At 38.6% G+C, this 21,108-nt stretch overlaps 1 protein-coding gene across 2 annotated transcripts in view; it reads left to right on the forward strand.

The window, feature by feature from the left end:
* LOC132257520 (uncharacterized) overlaps positions 1-18,425 on the forward strand; it is a 29,783-nt gene extending 11,358 nt beyond the window's left edge. Inside the window, exons 2-9 of one of the 2 annotated variants that reach the window (XM_059754464.1) lie at positions 5,047-5,757; positions 11,358-11,722; positions 12,552-12,659; positions 13,674-13,733; positions 13,819-13,867; positions 15,599-15,775; positions 16,932-17,045; positions 18,130-18,425. In XM_059754464.1, the coding sequence (XP_059610447.1) occupies positions 5,646-5,757; positions 11,358-11,722; positions 12,552-12,659; positions 13,674-13,733; positions 13,819-13,867; positions 15,599-15,775; positions 16,932-17,045; positions 18,130-18,257 (1,113 nt within the window). In that variant the 5' untranslated portion in view covers positions 5,047-5,645 and the 3' untranslated portion in view covers positions 18,258-18,425. Of the gene's footprint in view, positions 1-5,046; positions 5,758-11,357; positions 11,723-12,551; positions 12,660-13,673; positions 13,734-13,818; positions 13,868-15,598; positions 15,776-16,931; positions 17,046-18,124 lie in introns of both variants that reach the window. The other variant, XM_059754463.1, reaches the window with a different exon arrangement.
* The last annotated feature ends 2,683 nt before the right edge of the window (positions 18,426-21,108 follow it).

Consider the following 21,108-nt stretch of genomic DNA (forward strand, 5'->3'; position numbering starts at 1 on the left):
TGTACAAAGTCTGTTATACCTATTCTTCTTCATGTACCAAAATTTATTCCAATACCAAATCCACTTCTCGCTGTGTTTATCGTATATCGCGTATACTTTGGCACTGAGGTTTTCTTGGTTTCCGTCCAAATTACCAGCTAATGAACTATAAAAGTTAATTCAGTCAAAAATATTTTGGAGATGCTCATGAAGTTGTGCCAAAAATTTCGGGGAATTCAAAGCTTGCTCCTTAATTTATGTAGGCAAAGAGTGAACTAATTTTACTAATGATAATAAGCGAAATTTATTCCACTCACAAGTGAAATTTGGGATTTAATTTTTGAGTAATACTGGCTGCTTAAGAGCCAAATTGGTGTGCTTTTGGGAAAATGGGTCACTGAGTGGATAAGAGCATATTAAATGGTAATCCTCACATTTAAATTTATAATTATCGATATATGTTATTAGTTTTCGTGAAGTCTACCTTCTTACGTCACGTATCGATTCATGATTCTCCTGGAAATGGTGCTGTTGGCAAAATTGGCATATTGATTAGGTTGATTTGCAAAGAGTGTGTTTGTAAGCTCAGAAATCCCTAAAGCTTCTTATAACAATGACGATGATGCGTAATGTGAACATATTATTCACTCGAAATACCTCGTTATTGAAAAAAGGGAGATTTTCCCACCAAACTTCCTATGAGAGACATTTTTCCGCCGTTTTTCCCAATATTTTCCGCAATTTTTTCACTTCTTCCCACACTTTTTCGCCCACCGAACGTGAGTTTGCGATATAATGCAAGCAATGTGCGGTTTATTCAACGCGGATCATTAATTTTTCACAGGAAACTAGTTATTTGCAGAACAAAATTTATACATATGTATGAAAGAATAATCCACCATTGTCCTCGTGCTCTGGCGCGGGTCCCTCTGGGGCGACTGTCAGTGTGGGGAATATCACCCATACTTCTCTTGTGTGAATGATTTATCATGTTGGCTCTTTTCAGCGATAATCAATGGTATTAATGGGATTTTCTGGGGCATTATTGGGTGAAAGATCTATTGTGTCAGGCACTTGTCTGATAGTTAGACTCCGTGCGTTAGAAACGATTTATGTTTGTGCAAGAAGAAGAATTCCTCCTTCGCCTGTCGACTCAGGCTGACACGTCTGCACAGATATCTTCCGTTCAATCACATACGATTTAGGTAAATTCTCGTCAAGAGTGGATTTAAGATCTGCATTTCTGCATTTTCTATTTCCTGAACCTGCTTAACCTTAATCTATTCCGTCTAGCAAAGAAGACAAATTGCTTTTCTGATTGTGCATGGTGAAAAAGAAGGACTTTTTGACTCTACTATTTAAACAATATTCCCTTAAAGATTAAGGGTTGCAAGGGCCCTTATTCAAGATTTTCGACATATCCATGGGGAATATGAGATGGTTAATAATACCCCCATATTTTACCCCTGTTTTGTCTATGAGAATAGATTTATTTGACTCATTTTTCGTGTCACATCCTACGGTCTTTTGTTTGGTAGGGAGAATAATGGCAAAAGTAGTTTACACACATCGCCACACACCCCCACGTGACTTTTTTATGTGGTCATAACTCACTTTGTAAATGGCGGTGGGAATATGAGGCACCTCTGGGACACTTTCCTTCACACAATTAACATTTAAAATTGCTCCTGAGCAGCCACCCAGCAAAGAGTTTGTCACATTACCGGGGACACTGTAAAATTGAAAAGAGGTGCTATTTTTCCTGGCTCAGAAAGGGTGGCGTCACGATGGAATGGGGGGGTGAGATGGCTTGGGGCGCAGACACGCATTCAGTGTTGCTGGATCAGGACGTGTGGAGAGCTCGTGAAAGGTTTCACAATAGCAATCATTGTTGCAAAATGAAATGTTGAAGGAAAATGGCATAAAATTGTCATGTAAAACCGCCAATTGAAAAAAATTTCCACATCTACGCGATTCACTTTGTGCGCTTCCGTACTGAAAATTGCTGAATTTGCTCAAATAGTGCATAGTCGCTTCAAGAGATGGCATATTACAGAGTGTGAAAATTTATGTGAACATATAATATGAAAACATAATGTTGAATTGTGTAATTAATAGTAATTGCGGGTTCGGTGTGAAATCTGAATGTTTCAGTGATTTTTTCCGGCTCTTTTTACTTTAGTTGAGAAGTGCAATGAACCAGAAATGTGTGTTGGTTGAAACAGTTTCGAATGTTTTGTTTAACCCACAGTCCAACTGATTTATTCTGTAAAAATATCTCTATGGCAAACATGAAATAATTTATCTGGAAAGCACACAAGAGAGCTCAGCTTCTGTACCCATGCTTGTGGATTATCGAGCAAACACCTGGGAATTTTACCATTGATTTTTTCTCACCACTTTGCGCCGTGAATTGTCAATTGAATGGCGTTCTAAATCCGCCCTTATACGCTTGTGGTGCAGAATAAACCCAATGGTGTGGACCATTTAAAATAATACATACACGCCAGAGAGCTGCGGATTGAATGGCCACCTTATATCCACACACATTTCATGGCGAGGCGCTTTCCCGCCAAAATTTACAATTGATACAGGTTGTATGCCATTAGAGAGGTGCCGAAAATGGTCCAGAAAGGATCTATTCTCGCGGGTGCAGTATTTCGCACTTACGATAGGACTATTTTCAGCACAAAAGCACGCAAATAAATTCAATTCAATTCGTGTTACGCCATTTAATATCTCCGAAGGCTTCCGCTTGCCTCCATTTCACCATTCTGGGGGGATAAAAGTGGCAAAAAGAGAAATTCAAATGAAATTTGGCGATTTACAATCTTTTCCCTACTGTTTCATTCCCATCTTCCTATTATTCCTGCATCGGTATGAATATCAATTCAATCTTCCGAATGTCTTGTGAGAAGGTCGCATGCCAAGTGTAAGGAATTCTCACTAGGAAGAATATAAAAATCCTGACGCAAATATTAGCAAAAGTTAAAATGTACTTTGTGAATTTCTCGGGGAAATTCACACGTGTAGAAAATGAAATCTGCTGAATATTCCATGTGTTGCTTGCAATAATAGAAATTCCTCTCTCGCTCCATCTTCTCTGTTATTATCCGCAAAACTTTCCTTTTATTGATTATACTTTCGCATGCTCCTCCTTGGCTGAGGCGAAGCTTCAGCGCTACGAGCATTTTCACCACAGGTAGCATCCTATAAAGATGCCCGAAAGTGGATGTGAATGTAAATTTTGCATATAAATTCACTTGAGGCAATCAAATAATGAGAACAGCAAGTTAGAGTGTTACATATTGTGTGTGTGTCTTCGTTGTCAAGGTGTTTTGTTGGAATTAGTTGCATCTATGTGGATGAAATTCAGACAAAGTGTAGATTTGAATTCTGCTGAATATTTAATTAATTTTTTAGTTTGACTTTATGGAAGTATCTTCAATGAAATACGCAAAGCTTTGGATCTTCATTCATCTTATACACTGCGAAATGGCTCTCGCTGTTCCAATTTGAGTTGCAGAATTAGCCGAATAAAGGGGTGGCACGAAGGTGGAAAAGCTTTAGTTTTGGGTGGATTTTCTCTCGCGTGAACAAATTATTACCTTGCCTGGGCGAGAATGTCTTGAAACACAAACATAAATGGTAATGCTGTATCATTTCCTAACCTCGCAGAGTAATCTTGAGGATGGGTTGTGCAATAAATTTGCGCGGTGGTGAGACAAAACAAGGGATTTCATGCTCTGTCAGGACGCGGAGGGGGTGGGATTACCTGAGGCATTTAGGTGAATGTGGGCTAATGTCTTTTGCTTGCTTAATTATTATTTAAAAGGTGCAAGGAAGCGAATGGAATTCTTTGGCCGTTCCCATGCAGGAAGACCGCATTTTGAGCGTTCGGAGGATGTTTCTGCAGCGATGTGGATTTCTTTTGGCTGAATATTTAAATGGTATATATATGTAGGTGCAAGGACAATTGGTGTGGCTTTCTCGCGGTGAACCACTCGAGAGGTGATCGTCTCAGGAGGATCTCCATTGTTCGCTCTATATTTTATGACTTAACATGGCAATCCAATTTACCTGGGTTGCAACTCGGCAGGGATTTCCTGCTCCCGTGTGCCACATAACTTGAGCTCTGCCGTGGCCAGGATGAGCATTCACGGTGAATATGGATGCTGCACGTGAGCTTTCTTTGCACACTCTGCAAATCTCACAGATTTGTGCCAAGACTGGGGGAGATATTCAAAGTAAGTGGAGACTATTTGGGCATTCCATTCGTCTTTTCTTCTTCTGTCATCCGCTGAAAAATACCCTGTCGCTGTCTTCATAATGCAATATATGTAATAATTCCTAGCCCCAGAATCAAGTGGAAGGTTGAAGAGGGATTTTGCCCCCGAGACAGTCCCTCAGCTCACAATCTACATTTTCCTCTTCGCATTTCCCATTGAAGACTTCACTCCCTCACAGTGAAATGTGTGCCTGTGTCTTTTTGATTTCCGGGTCTCATGCCATTTCGTCTCACTTCAGCCCCCGAGAAAATGGGGGGTATCATGTGGGAATTTAGAGGATTTACTGTGTGTTATTCTCTCTCCCAGCGACAAACGTCGTAATGACACAATAATGATGCAATATTTAACGTCATATATTATGGTAATTTAAATGTCTCGCAAGACAAGTGAAAATATATTGAGATGAAGAATGATTGTGCGTGTTGAGGGTGAGATTTTCTTGCACGCTAAGGAGATGAATATATGCTTGAGAATTAATGGTGATGGTGCTTGGCTGGTGGTGGAAACATCCAAACACTTTTTCAACTCCATGCAGATTAATTTATGTCATTTAAATTGAATACCGCGGCTTGGGTTGAAGCACACGAGCATGATTCTAAATAATTTATATGTTATTTTTTCACACTTGATTTATCAACAGAGCTATTACTCTCGAACACTCGATATGTCAGAAATTCCCATAACTATGTAATAACACTCAATTTTTCCTCTTGTTTAAACCATTGGAATTCTCTCACACATTCCCTAATCTGCTCTCCTCTTCTCACTTTCTTTACAGGGTGACTAACCCCTAAGGGAAATCACTTTTTAGCTCCAGAGAATAATTTATTGATAGTATCGTGAATAATAATGGCAGCAGTTCAACAAGCAAAAGAGACATAAATTTATATGGCAGAGGCATGCTCTACTACAAAAAAAAGTGTATGAATAAAAAATTGTGACTTATCTCATTCACGTACAGCCCATTAATCCACAATTTGCACAAATTGGAGAATAATTCTTCTCTGTCATGGGCAAAGAGTGACGGTGAGGCAAAAAGGCGGCAAAGAGAGGAAAATCAACAGAGGCAAAATCAAAACGTGGCAAATGTACTATTTTGACAAATGTGATTTTCATTAATGAATTGAAATGTGATGTGGAGTTTTTGCACCCCGTGAAGAGAGAGAGAGCACATGGTGTGAGGAGATCCTGGACGAGGAGATTTCCGTGTTAAGTCTGGAATGAGCGTGATTTTTGCTCATTGCCGGCGGAGACACAGCGAGACACGGAACAAATCAGAGCAAGCATGTGGCTCCTCGGAAAACAAGACAATATTTCAAGAAGCGAGTGATATGTGGTCGTTTGAGCGTTTGTGAACCTAAATCCTTATTATTCCTAATGCTCCGAAAAGGCGGCCGCACGAGACGAGGCAATTTCATCGCCCTTCTAGACACTCTGGCAAGATGGTCGACAATATTTATGGTGCTCGGATTTGCGAAGGATGGAAATGGTGAGTGTGAGCCTTCTCGTTTTTTTTCCAAAAATATACTTTTTCTCCCGAGAATGTGTGTCTCTCGTTTCCATATAAGTATATAAAACCTCCCCACATTGAGCATCATTTCTGTTCTCTCTCTCTCTCTCTGTGGGGAGAAGATGAGGACGCGAGTCTCCTTAGGCAGAGTTGCAAATAATACTGCAGACAATAGATTAACACTTCGATTACGCAATCATGGTAATTTGTCTGGTTGAAATTTATGGTATAGAGTTTCACATTGTTTCAGAAAAGTGTTCAATTCAGCACTCTCTTTATGATATAGTTATAAATTTTACCAGGAACATTAGAATGAAATATTATTTCAGTGATGGCTTTTTCAATTTTGTAAAGTATCTTTTTCTTTATATCAATAATATGATCATTTTATCTATAAAGCTCAATGTCAAGCTTCCTTTTAACTCAGTCAGTCTGAAGCTTGGTCTGAAGTAAAAAGAGATATGGAAGGAATTTCCACGCATTTAGGTCTCTTCCCCAAACCATCAGCTGGAGGAGAAGTATTCAATATTGTGTAATTTATACGGACTTGGTGTATTGACCCAAAATACAACGAGAAAGTCTTCCGAATTACGGCAAGACGGAGAGTATCACTTTTCACATTCTCCAGAATAGGCGGAAAAAAGAAGAAAAGTTGCACGGAGATGGTAAATACACAAACAAATCACAGGACCGAGTCTGAGCATCGGGAGATGGAATGGGCGAGCCTTGGGGCGAACTGTTTGGCTGAGAGAAAGGAATTCAAGTGAAGCATAAAGTCAAATTAAAATTTAATTAAAGATATACAATGCCCGGGTCAAATTGAAACTAATTGTAGTCGTCAAGATTTTCTACCGAAAAATAAGATTGATACACTTAGAGAAAGAGAGAGAGAGAGGAAAGTTGGGCGCCGACATTCTTCCACTTTTGGCCCTTCTTTATCACCCATCCGCACTCGAGGCTCCTATTGGCGTCCATTCAAATTATCAAAGTTTCACTGGCATCGTGGAAATTTCACCTCGCTGAGAAAAATACGATGGGCTGGGGGGGTGAGGGGAGAATGAATGTGCTGGTAATGTATCCATAGTTGGGGTGTCGAAGAGCAAAACATCAATGCTTAATTGCGAGCTTTTAATTACATTTTAGTTTCCTCTTCTTGGGCAATGTTCTGGGGATTTAAATGGCATGATTTATATCGTAATTAATTTTTCACCGTGCCGAATGAGCGTCCCTGGCGCCAGATTGGAATAAAATGGGAAATCTGGAGTAGAGTTTTATGGAAAAATAAACATGTAAATGGCGGGAAATTTGGAGTGTAACAAAATTAGTATTGCGATTCCAAAAGGGGTTTGGCAATCTACCGAAATATTGCTTTATACACAGATTTAAAATTGCACACCCTCGTGGAATGGAATGAGGAGGAATAATTACCAAAAACTATGACATGCCAAATGGCTATCCCCTCGTGAGAATACCTAAAAATCTAGGTGAACAAGTGGGTGGAAAATTGCATGCACATGTTGATGGGTGGGGCAACAAGGGAAACGTGGGAAAATCAATTTTATAACATAAATTAATTTTCCCTTTTTGTAGTATTTTGGGTAGGAGAAACACGACTAAAAGATTTGTAGGTGGAAAAAGTGCAATTTAATTTAATTTCTACAGCATTGGGGGTTTGAGAAATGGGTTGCAAAGGTGGGACAATTAAAATTTATGTCTGACATTTTCACTAGGGAAATGCTCCTTTGACAACCAGACAAAAAGACTTTCAAACTTTCCAACTTTTCCCCTAGTAATTCAATGATTCGCATTCTGGTGTAACACCGTCGAACTTTCAAGAGGTGGAAATCTCCTGTCGCACTCGGAATTGATTTATATGCTCAGGGAATATAGCCGGTTTTATTGGTGGTTTATACGGTTCCCCGATGGTCAGTTGTGGATCGGTTATAATTCTGTAAACCCACAAGTAGACACTCTATCACTTTCGCATTTGTCTCGGTGAATAAATTAGAAACTGGGTGACTTTAATGGCGCTTGAGGGGATAATATTAGAACGTCGCTGATAATTACATTTGCGAAATTTTACACAGGACTTGTTGTTTTGGGGCGATTGCGGAGAAATATATGTATAGATTTCATAATTTAAATGAATTTGTAAATTAATTGCAATCAAAATGGAGTGTGATTTGTAACTTTGATAAATTGATAATAAATACAAAATAAATGTTATTTATGTTACCTCATACTTATCATTATTTGCAATATGGTGCACGTGCATAAATAATAGACTTTATAGAGTATTTTAATTTTTATGGAAATTAGATTATAATCGTTTAATTTAGGCTGACAACAGCTGCAACATTTCAATGCATAAATAACATTTTCATTGATTGCAAGTTCTATTTTTTTTTATTTCCATACTCACATATGTAATTTATTCACCATCAGGAAGAATGGATAAAACATAATGTGGCAAGAAATATGCCAAATTGAGTTGAAGATGCGATATTGAACTCAATTGAAAGTGGAATTTCCATCAACTTTCTCAAAAATCTATTCCATAACTTTCTTACTTCAACTGTGTGTCAAGGAGGCGAGAATGGATGGAGGTCAAGATGTGGGAAAGAAGCAGCGAGTCTTCATTGAATGCAGAACATCGGTCAGGAGAGCTCGCAATGCGTCCAGACTTGCCAGCCATTGTTGGAAGTGAAAAGGCAGCTTAGATTCAGTCTTTCGCATTCGCCATTCTCCTCAGAAAATGCCATGTTCAATAAGATATCGGATCAGTGATGTGAGAAACTTCATGAGCGTCGAATCAAAGAAAGACATTCGAAGGGAGTCTTCTTCGTTTGTCTGCAAGTCCTGTTTGTCGATAAATTATTTCGTTTCGTTTCTTCAAATTGGACGGCACCAATTCAATTAGGAGTATTGAAGCAAGTTTGAATGTGAACGAATTTATAGGATGGCGAATGAAAATCCTTTATATCCCAGAGAGAGAGAGAGATGGATGAAGAAAGTGTGTAGTTAAAATTCTCATCTCTTGCATTTCGCATAATTCGACGTGGTGAAACGCGTTATGTGTTAACATCATTTCTTTATAGCTTTTCTGCATAACCACTGAGTGTAAAATTGAGCTTCTCATGACTTAAGAACGTGTGGATGGAGTAATTGCAATCTTCAATGCGATCAAACAAAATATTTCATTAGGCACCGATGAGAAGTGTCAAATTGGCCAAATGAAGCAGTAAACTCAAAATGATACACTCTTAAGCTTCTTAATGATTTAATTCCACACGGAGTATCGGAGTTTCGAAGGTAATTCTGGAACCCCAATTGAATTTCAATCTTTGAGAGTCCAGACAAAATTAATTATATCCTCTTCGTTAAACATTCATGGCAATTCGATCCACCTTTATGGAGCACACACACCTCATTATCCATCGTCTAATTGCTCAGGTGGTGTCCAACCTTCGTCATCTGATACTGTATCAACTTTCAGTGAAATAATGAACGACGATGTATTAAAAATGCACGCAATAGATTGATGGGAATTGGCAATATCGCCTGACAATGATAAACATCTTCGTATCTGTTGACACTTCTTCAATATCTTTCAATTGAACTTGTTCAATAAGTTGCCTTGCGAGAATGAACTTACATTGAACTTCCACTTTATCATCGTCTTCATGGGAGAAGCTTGTGCACACAATGTGGAAATCTTTGTGAGAACAAATAAGTCACAGAATAGGGGCTGTGAAATGGAAGAAGAATAGATAGTTGAGGAGCGTTTTGTTCTTACAATTTCCTCTTTCTCAGATATAGTAGATCGAAAATCATCGTTCGTTATTAGATAATAAAACCTCTCTGTTTTGTGTTTGCTTGAAAAGTAAAGAGATTGTTATAATGAAGAATCTATGCTTAGAGATAGTTTTTAAGAGAAAAACAATATTAATTCTGTGAGATCTTGTTCAATTTTCTTTACCTGTGCTTGAGAAACTCTCTCCAGATTTAATACATCAGTTTGTTCTTAAGTGAGTTGTAGAAATTGGAAATATATACTTCACTTTCATTTTCGAGCAAACATTGCGAGATCTACACTTTTGGCACTTTCTGTGTTTTGAGCACTCTCTACTAATTTTCACTTCTAGAATATGAAAGTTCTCCTATGGATAAATGAAGTTGCAGCATATGTGCAGTGTAGGATAAGACATTGAAGAGTTATTGACGCAAAAACTAATTTAAATTGCTTCTCGAATGGATGAAGCGTAGAATTTCACCTGCCATGAATAATGTATTCTATCTATCATGTGATTTCCGTTAGATTACCAATTGCGATGGTGTTTGATGAAAGAGGAGAGGTGACTGAGGCTGGAAATTTAAATAAATGTGTCAAGTTTCACTCTGTCTTCTCATCAGTCAGTGTGTAACATGTGTGTGTGTGTGTGGGTGAGGAATTAATAGACAAATAAACTTTCAATTGGATCATCAAAGTTTCACACATGGAAAGGGGTGGGAAATTTGTAATTCTCACACCCAACGTGTGGATGAGTAAACTGACTTGTCAATCGCGCTCAGTGTTGCCTAAGACGCCTTATATATTGTATCTTCTTTGCAGCTTCCGGTTAGGATTATAATGTGGTCGAAATTGTTCCGTGATATCGTGTTAATTATTTTGCGAAAATTTGCGATTGAGAGACTGAGATTTGAGGTGTGAGTGTGCTGAATTTAAGCACGATCGTTGCTGTGATTTAGGGAATATCTGTTACACATTCACTTTGATGTCACTTAATTATCTAGCGATAATCGATTTATTTGACACATGCATAAAGCCCAGATTCAACTTTATGAGCACAGTAGATTGTATCTCAGCTAGATTTTGGATAAACATAGCAGTTCAGGGCATCTAGAAGTTCTTTGAGTGGGAAATACAATGCAACAATTTCTGCCTAAAAGGATTAATAGGGGAGAACCAACTCTTTTGCGGTTCAGAATGACTTTGTACATTGAACTCCATGAGATTCAATCAGAGAAAAATCGCATTTCATTTAGGTAAACGCCGTATTAGTGATGGTGATGGTATGTGTGTATATCTATATGGGCGGAAAGTGGAGCAACTAACAAATGAGTGTTTATGTTTGGAGTTACTCCGCCATTTGGGGCTGTCTATGTGGCAGTTTTGGGGTACCGACAATAGCACACGATGGACAGTCACTGGACCACGATAAACTTATTTGGTAGATAGATAAACTAATTCACTGGCTATGGGATTACATTCTCGCTACCCGAAAATACAATTATCGCAATATGTTGCCCGCCCTCCACTGGGGGGCAAATTCATTGGAGTCGATCTGGGCCCAATATTTCGGGGGCGTCAGCCACTGTCTCGTGTACCTTTTGCGCCAGCCAGAGTGTGTGGGCGTAATGGGATTACTGGAGCATTCTAATTTACTCATGAATTGGCCAGTATGGCGTATATCTTGAAAATAGTATCTCACATTAGGTTCTATGTTTTCTCTGCTGCTTTTTCCACACACACAAGTCCTCACACGGCCATTCATTGTGGATGTTTCCTCTGCTTATAGGGCTCATTCAGCCACCTCAGACGACATCTCACGTGGTGGCAGATAGCTCGGGTGGGGGCCACCTTCCGGACATGGACACAAATTTCCTGAATAGTGTAAATAGAAATCAACTGGAGCCGGTGGTCAGCTCGAACGTAAGTGCTAATCGAATTAATCACATCAACAAGACGAGTTCGCCGCCCATGAGAATGGGCGCCACGGAGTCTGCAGCTCGTGCCGTCGATAACCAATTAAGTGAAAGTGAAGACACTGCCTCCAACTTCAACGAGACCCACTTTGCCACAGAGAATTCATCAACTGTAATTTATCAGGCTGGTTCAATTGCAATTCTCGAGTGTATCGTTCGCAACATTGGCGAGAATGTGGTAAGAGTGCTTTGATTTCTTCCATTCCCAGAATGTCCCTTCGGCCTGGCCGGCCATCCGGCAAATAAATATACACGTTGACACACTCACAGTGGAATATAATGACCAACTTGAAATCAGGGATGGTTGTGAATATATGAGGCACTCTCAGTATGAGATATATTGCGGGGGTGGAGAGACTGTTCATACTTTTCTGCTACATTTCTCTCGGCCATTCGCTTCACTTCTGCAAATAATCCATATATAGGGCTAAAGATGAGTGTAACAAATTGTGTGGTTTCGTTCCCTTTTTTTTCTGCGCAAAACAGCGAGATGAATGAATATTGTAGAATGAGCTTTTAGTATAATGAAAAATATTGAGTATTTTGTATTCAAGAACTGATTGTTGCGGTTTTTTTTGTGTGGTAAAATTGAAAATTGAGAAATTGGAAATCATCAGGAGAATATCAATTACACAGCCAATGGTAACGATGATTGCTTTTACAGACTTATGTATAATAATGTTAATTATTATTATTATTGTTTAAAATTTAAATGTTTTCAACGTGTCCAATCGTAATAATACGCGGAAAATGTGATTGCAAATTGTTTTATTTCAATAAATAACTTTGCTTTTATTTTTTATTTAACAGCAATTTTTATTATTTTGCAGGGGTAATTGTTAAATATTTTATACCCTCGATTTTAACCAATGAAAATGTGACAAAATCAATTCCCAATTTCAAATTCCCTATCGTTAATGTGTAGATTTTCCACTATCTACTAATATATATCATTCATCACATCAGAAGATGAGCTCTTTGATCAATTTCCGATGTGTATTTTGTAGGTATCATGGATCAGGCGGAAAGGGAAAGACTATCATCTTTTAACAGTTGGCTTAACAACGTACAGCGGCGATGAGAGATTTAGTGCAATTCATCCGTTGGATTCAGAGGTGAGGTTTTTCCCTGGAAATACCGCGTGAAAATGTTTGCCAAACGTGTGTGTGTGTGTGTGTGTGTGGATTTTACTTTGAGTTTTCCCGCAACTAGAATTTCATGTGCAAGCGGAAAAAGCCACATAGCGGAATGGAAGGTGTCTGCAAATAGCAACTGATGAGGGGCTCTGCTTGTGATATTTTCTGAAAAGGACTGGGGAGAAATCAGTGAAGAATAAAATACAAGAATTACTGGGAGTTGTGTAAATCCTCTGCCTCTATCGAACCACCCATTTATGTTGAGAATTGCTGGACCAGAAAGCATATTGAGTGGAATGAATCGGGTGAAAACGTATAAATATGGTAAAATAGCATAAATGATTTACAGTTCCTTGAGCTCTAATTCCCTGGGTTGATTTTTAATTTATGGGGAAGAGCCAGTGTGTTTCGCCCCAGAGTTAAATTTTCTGTGAAGAATTTATCAAATGTGATCAGAATCCGGCCAGCGAGACACCATCGTCGTTATTAATGGCATACGGGTGGCTTGCAAATCACTGATTGTGCGCCTCTCTTCGTCTTGCACTCCCGCACTATCGAAAATCATCCAATATCCAGAGCTCAATTTCAGACAAATCATATTGCTCACTTCATACGTGATTGACGCAATCAGTTGAGCGTCATTTGTCTCTTCTGAGGGTTCACCAATCTGAGTTGTGCCATGATTTTGAGGCATGCACACGCTCACTTAACTCATATATGGTTTTCATAAGTCGGTGATAGTCTGGGCCACAGTCGGTGTTTACCAGCGTGGTCTAGCATGTGTGGCAATATTTTCATTTCATTTTCCGCAGTGATGCTTATCATTAATTAAAATTTACAGCTCAAGAGAATGGACATGTTTGGCATTAAAAATTTTCCGCGCGCAATTCGCACAATTGTGCAATTAAGCTGCGGGCGGTGAACACAAATTTCGTGTCTAATTAATTGGTGGGGCATTTATAATACGGCCATTTCTCTTCTCCACCTGCACAGGACTGGACCCTCCAGATCAAATTTGTGACCACGACGGACGCTGGCGTGTACGAGTGTCAGGTAAGGAAAATTTTTCTTTCCCTCAGTCATTAGTGCGCCAAATTGGAGAATGTCTAATTGTGGCAAATTTATTTACCGCCCACAGGTATCCACCCACCCGCCAATATCAATCTTCACGCACCTCCACGTTGTCGGTGAGTAGGCAATTGGCGAAATGGTCCGTGGGAGTCACGCTGGGTCGTGAATATTCATATTTCCCCCCTCAGGAAGGGATTAGGCAAATCATCTCGAAATAGATTGGTGGGATTTTTTCAGGACGTTGAGCACATAATAATTAACAGGATTAATTTTGTTCAAAAGCAAATTTTCCCGAATATTATTTTCTGATAATGATTTCATGATGGCAATTGAGTTTTCATTATTTATTGTACCACTGATTTTTGTCCTCAATTTGCATGATAACGAAAATATTGGTCCTGTGAAGCTCAAGGCTTTACTTATGCATGCATTTTCTGCCTGTAGATAATTTAACATGGCCAATGGACGGTTTAGGTTGAAAACAGTTTAATCAACAATGCGATAGGAGTGGATTCAATTTGGAGCGAATTTATTAAACATGCTGGTCAATGTATTTGCATTATGTTAGTTAAGTCTCTTCGTTCCCCAACATAGACTATCAGTGGGGATAAATTAATCAATAGACTAAACTGTGTATCGATATATTATGTAGAATATAATGTGCTTGCATACATTATTGTCAATGAACACTGATAATACAGTTTTCGCAACTAAAAGTTTTGCTAAGAGCAAATGAAAATGAAAAACCATAGCAAATATTCTGTACTTGTCCAGAAACATTTTACATTGAATCCAATTGGTCTTTTTGTGAAATGATATTTGTCCACAGTTGTGTTTGGGGTATCAAGATGATAACATATGAGATTTCACTCGAAATATTCCGAATGATGTTGGGAAATATGGGGTGCATGAAGAAGACACTTTCATGGTAAATCAAATAAGAAAGTCTCATGTTTTATTACCTATTTACTTTAGCTATGGTGTATCATATGCGGACATACACAAAATATCATATATTCCCTATACTCTTTAAGCATGTCTTGGCGCTGAAAGGACATATGAAATGTAGATTTGAAACTATATGTATGCGGAGGGAAGTGAAAGTTTCACTTTAATGTTGGCCCATGTTGACGGGCGAGTGGATGGTAAATACATGATATTATATTTATTGGGGGCAAAGGGGACAAATATTTGATCACAAGCCACGATACTCAGCTGGACAAACAAGTTATTCATAAATATAGGATGCTGTATAGTTAAAATCTTCTACATAGAATTCTGTATCATTTATTTTAATCATGTGTGAAATTGAAATGCAATTTGTATAGTTATATATTGTCATAATGTTATGGAAATTGCCTTTGTATTAATCGCTGAGGGCTTGAATGGGTGTGAATAAAGTGGCAAAAATTCCAGGAATTGCAAATTTATTCTTGTTCGATCAATCATGCAAAATTAATAAGGGTTTGTAATAGCATAAAGCCAGGAATTGATTGGGAATTCGAGGAATTTCTTTATAATGGAGTGCCTGAAAACAACTTTGTATACCATGATTATGGGTAATTGAAAGTACAGCAAATAGAAATCAAAGGTATTTGAAACCGAGGGCGGAAGTACAATCATGCATGGCTAAATTTGCATGTATTTCGACTTAAATTTGCCATTTTATGGATTTTACAGGAATTTATTGACTATCCAACATTCGATAATGACACATAATCTTACTAAAGTACTACGTTTAATTGCTCGTATGCATAATTTTTGGCCAGTATTTCTCACTAGGAGTGTAAATACAGTGAATCACATCTCACTTGTGGCAATTGAGCAATATTATGACGTATTTGCAGAGGCACGAGCTGAAATTGCTGGGCCACAGGAGAAGTACTTGAAGCCCGGCTCAACTCTCCGGCTCGTCTGTCGAGTGCTGCAGAGCACGGAGCCGCCGCTCTATTTGTTCTGGTATCACAACAATCGCATGATAAACTACGACTCACATCGGGGCGTTAATGTGTCCACAGATGCAGGTACGTTGAGATTATGGATTCACCCCTAATTGAGCACGACAACCATGGTGAGAGCACAGTCCCCTCGGTATCTTTTTGCACATAATCCATTTCTTGTCGCGATTTCAACTGTCAAAATGTGCCACAAGAATTTACCGCCTCGAGTGTGAAAATGGGGAAATATGCCTCATATTTTAATGGTGATTGATGATACTCCGCTGTGTTGTCAGCGCACATCAGAAAATTGCTTCTAATTTTTTCTCATTTTCACAGGAAGGCAAAAAAAGTGAAGTCATGTCCAATGAATGTTGTACATGACATCCGAAAAAGAGAAACATTGTGCATATTTAGCATTTATGAAAATTATATATTTACCCTTGTTGGTCAGGATGTCAATTTTTGTGTGAACTTTCACTATAAATTCTTGAGATTTCGTTCAGAAATCAATCAAATTGGCTGGAAAATATTTGCATTTTCTTTTATTTTCATCAGTCATCAAAAAGCGCAAGACTGTAAAAAATATTCTCTTCATTGAAGCTTTCAAAGCTCTTTCCTGATTCATTATATTATCGCTAAAATGATGATACTTCAGCATGCTGAGTTATTTTTTGTAACTGACTTTCGCGGCCACAAAGTGAATTTCACCGCAGTTTCTGTTCCACACGGACAGAGGGAAGCAATTCTGTAGAGTGCATGCCTGAGGGTGAGTTTTGACGGGGCGGCATAGCATTACGATGGAAAGTTGAGAAAGAAATATACGGACCATTGCTCAGAGGCTAAGTGGAAAATGGCACAAATGGGTCGTTTGATTAAATTTCTTCTGTGGGCAGAAGGATGCAGTCTGTGAGAAAAATATTACAGCCTGGCTCAAGAATCTAAACCCATAAAGCTATGTCAATGTTGGTCGTAAAATTGATATTGTCAATAGAAGCGATAAGATAAACTTCGTGTTACACTATTCATACCTTTTCTATATTGATTCTCATTCACTCCGGGGGGGGAGAAAAGTCTCTCGGCGTGTTGTGGTTTTACACTGCGATAAGCCATGGAATGTCTACAGAATATATCCCTCAAAATCATCCCTCAAAGACACAAGGCTTTCCTAAATAGCACGTGCACATAGGAGACTGTGTGTGAAAATTGTGGGTAATGATACCCGGTTTATTTTCCTTTGCAGATAATCGCCACTCTGAGCTGCTAATACTGCAGACATCACTATCATACTCAGGAAATTATTCCTGTGTACCCAACAATGCAATATCAGCCAGCGTACTCGTCCATATATTGAATGGTAAGTTTCACATAGCGCACTTCTTCTATACTTTGCCATAAAACGCTAAATGGCTGGGGTATAATCCGAATTGCACATGAAGCAATATTGTAAATACCGTGCTTCATATTTTATAAAGTGCATTGTTAGCGCGTAATATTCCCAGCCACTTTGCGACTATGGTCTCAGAATGCCAAGATATGGCCAAAAGATACAGCGAATATAACGCCTTTTTGGGGGAACAATATGTAATATGGTTGGAGTTGCAGTATTACCATAAACTACCAAATTTCTCCACCGTTGATGGCAGCTCTCGAATTCGATGGAGATTCACAAGATTAACTCGGCGTCTTGCTATTGAGGGGTGAAATAGGGAAAACTTGCCCATTAGTGCATACATCGTGATTTCACGGTCTATTTACTTCGCTCTCGCGTCTCAGTAATATACATACTCACATATATACATTATGCCATGAAATTGTACCATATTGAGAGGGAAAATGTGTCCAAAGTGGAGCGCTTTGAGTATTTTCTGCTATTAGCTAATGAAACGCATCCACACTCAGCCTCGTAAATGGCTTTGATATCAAATATCCAAGCAAATATCACACGATAATTGCCAAATCACTGCACATGATTAAAATTAATAGAAACTAAACATCAAGAATTGCGCTTGCTAGATTGGATTTAAAGTGAATAAATTTGGAAATTGTGAATTCAAAGTGTATTTCTGTGTAATGCATACAAATTGATTGAGACATAAGTTTAAAAAGCACAAAAATATTGTCCCCAGGGTTTTTGAACCGAGATTATCTTTCAAGGATGTTTATTTTGATGTCACCATAGAAATACCCTCACACAATAACCCATGAAATACAATGCTTTTGCTCATTGACACCAATTCATTTGCTGAGCAAGCATTTATCAGATTACTTTCATTCAACACTTCAATGAATGAATCATTTACGCAAATTTCAAAGTGTAACACCGTATAAGTCTGTGGTTAGCATTATTCAAGCATGCTGAGCAGGCCACCTTTCATGTGACACATCCGATATTCAGTTGAAAGACACATTTTGTCGTTGAAATTTCCCCTCAATTGCAGGTGAAAATCCGGCCGCAATGCAACATGGGGAGCACAATGGGGCCATTGGGAGTGTCAAGTGGAGTTGGATGACATCATCGGTGATAACTCTGCTTGTGCTTCGTCTGCTGCTTGGAGAATCTATGTGAAAAGCGTGTCTTTTTCAGTGGTTTACCCATACTAATCGTGTGAACGGTGTTACAAAATGTGAGATGGACAGTTGAAGTGTGAGAAGCTGGAGGACATTACAGCATAATGATAGCTAAATGGAGACATATTGACTGAAGAGAATATTCGTAAAATTAATAAATGTTTAAGGAAATTAAGATCATCAACGTTGCGGATGCGGGTTTTGAGGGTGCCGTGTATAAGTTTTCCCCGCCAAGAGCCAACATTCTGCACCACTTAGGAGTGATTTTACATAGTTTCTTGAAAATCCAATTTACCATTATGTGTCTGAGGGTGAGGGTATTCATCGTTTTGACTGAGGGAAATCGAGGCGGAGTAGGGCGAGATAACTCCACTCCGTATGTTCCCTTAATTGTTCGTTGAATTCTGTATTTGATTTCCATATCTTAAAGAGGGAGCAACTCTATTTCAGATGGAAAACTCGAGAGAATGTGACTTCAACTCAACGGAACAGTCAGAGACCAAGAAGATTTGCCGTGCTGATAGTTTCCAGTAATGCGTACACGAGCTATATGGTTGTGTTTAATTTGCTCAAAGTGCAACATATGTGATTTTGTCTGAGGGTAGCACAGAACATGTCTAAATTGCTGCACAACGGGGTTGGCTTTTTCCCTCGATAGCAGCAGCGGCAGTAGCAGCAGCCGCGCAGGGTGGGCGGGAAAGGCAATGGGGTTGCGATAAGAAATTTCAGTGGCGGAAGTAGTCTCCAGCATTTTGACACGAAACAATTAAAATTTACTCAGCACCCATTAATGGTGATAATAAATAAAATATATTTGACTCGAGAGCATCCATAAAATTGTAGTGAGTCCATAAAAGTGTCAGCATTGCATTATATTGTTGTTGATGGGGGGAAAGAAGGGACTTTGCTCTTGGTACGATGGAGAAGAGAGTCTTTGCGGAAGAATTCGCCTATTTGGCAGCCCGAAACACGTACTGCCAATAAAATCAAAGAACATGGTGAATCCTCTGCGAATATGTTGAAATATTTTTAATGGAAATTCACCACATTCGACCATTTACACTTCCCTCCCCACGGCGATGCTTCAACATCCAGTAATTTCACCCAAGGGACTCGCCTTTTTTTTCTTGAAGGACCAGCGATGTGAGCAAAAGTGGTCGATGCAGAACAACACTTTGCTCACAAAAGGCTTCGCAGTATGGAAAATCTGGAAAATCTTGAATAAATATAATCGATTAGTCGGAAAGATGAATAGAAAAACTTCAATAAGAATCACAAGAAATGCAACATTGGCAAAATCTGATAAAACTGCATCTTGTGTCGTGAGATACTCTACAATAACTCATATTATTAAATATTACAATAGATCCTTTCGGCTCACATCACACTCGAGGGGGTGGAAAAATTTTGCCAGAGAAGGAAATTTATGCGAGACGAATGAATTCTATGGATTCCTTTCCCTTTATTATATACTCATTTTAAATAACACATATTTTTCACACACCCTCTGCTGAAGGCTTCTTTATTACACCATTGAATTCGTCCCGAAGTGATGCCATGAGGCGCGCTGCTGTACAAATTAAGGGCGGGAAAATAGCTTCACTCTCATAACTATGTTGATGATTTATACAAATCAAGGGATGTGAGAGCTAGAAAAATTGCCAACAATTTTTTAGGGTTGTGAATAATTAATTGATGGTCCTTAAACAAAAAAAAATAGTGCAACCGGCACAACGAGAATGACCATAAAAAGCATATTTCAATCGGTTTGAATATTTTTTGTCAACTAAAACTGATCATCAGAAATTTGCTGCCCATAAAATTTTGTGACACATGGAAAAATTGAAAACTATTCGATTTTTTAGCGCAATTCACATTGAATAGCTTCCAATACATTATTATGAAAAGAGTGATGGATGTTTTGACACAAATTGTGATAATCGATGGAATCAATTTGTTTGAGTTGGGAAATGTAATTAAAAATCTTTTTTTGGGCAGTTTTAATTTTTAAATTAATTTACATTACACATTTTAATGTTTAATTATAACATTTTACGTAGCAGGAGAATATAATATTCACTTCCTTGCTCATTTGTGTATTTTCAATTATTCACGCACAATTCCGATGCCTCTGAAATATGTATAAGGTTTAGAAAAGCTGGCTAAAAAAATAACAATCCAGGCTAATCGAAGCAAAAAGCCATGTAAACTCCTTGATGTGCTTTTCAGTGCTAAAGCATTTGCCTGAGATGGGGAAATGGGAGAAATTCGCGAGGTGCGAGAAGAGGTGAAAAATAAATGGGCAATGTCAATGATAAAGTGGTAATAATATGGAAATTATTGCTGATGAAGTGTTTCATCTGCGACGAGAGTGGCGGAAAAGTGGCGCGAAATGTGGTTCAAGTAGGAAATTGTTGATTTAACAGGGGAATAAGAGGACAGACGCGCGTGAAATAATGGTAATTTTAACTGATAGTGAAAAATGCTACGAATGTGGGACTTTGAGAGAAATATGAAGGAGCAAATGAGGGACTTTGGAACGATAAATGGGCAGCAGTTGAAATTGAGTTGAAATTAGTTTCCCACCCGGCTTCGTCTGTGCCATTTTTCTCCGTTCACTCTATTGCTCATTAAAGGTATGGGTATAATTAAGTTTCACTCTTTCTTCACTCCACCCTTTTGCCCCGTTTGGGTTGCTTTTTCTGTGAAATGCTAAATTTTCCGTCATCTATGGTAAATGGAAGGAAAAATACGTAGAGATCATGAATTTATTTACTCTCATTCTCTTTCTGTACCCTCATTGACCTCGTTTTCCGCCCTGGCTCCTCGCCATTTTTCAACGTATGGTA

This window comes from Phlebotomus argentipes, unplaced genomic scaffold (assembly GCF_947086385.1).
Source record: "Phlebotomus argentipes unplaced genomic scaffold, Phlebotomus argentipes genome assembly scaffold_4, whole genome shotgun sequence".
NCBI lineage: Eukaryota > Metazoa > Arthropoda > Insecta > Diptera > Psychodidae > Phlebotomus > Phlebotomus argentipes.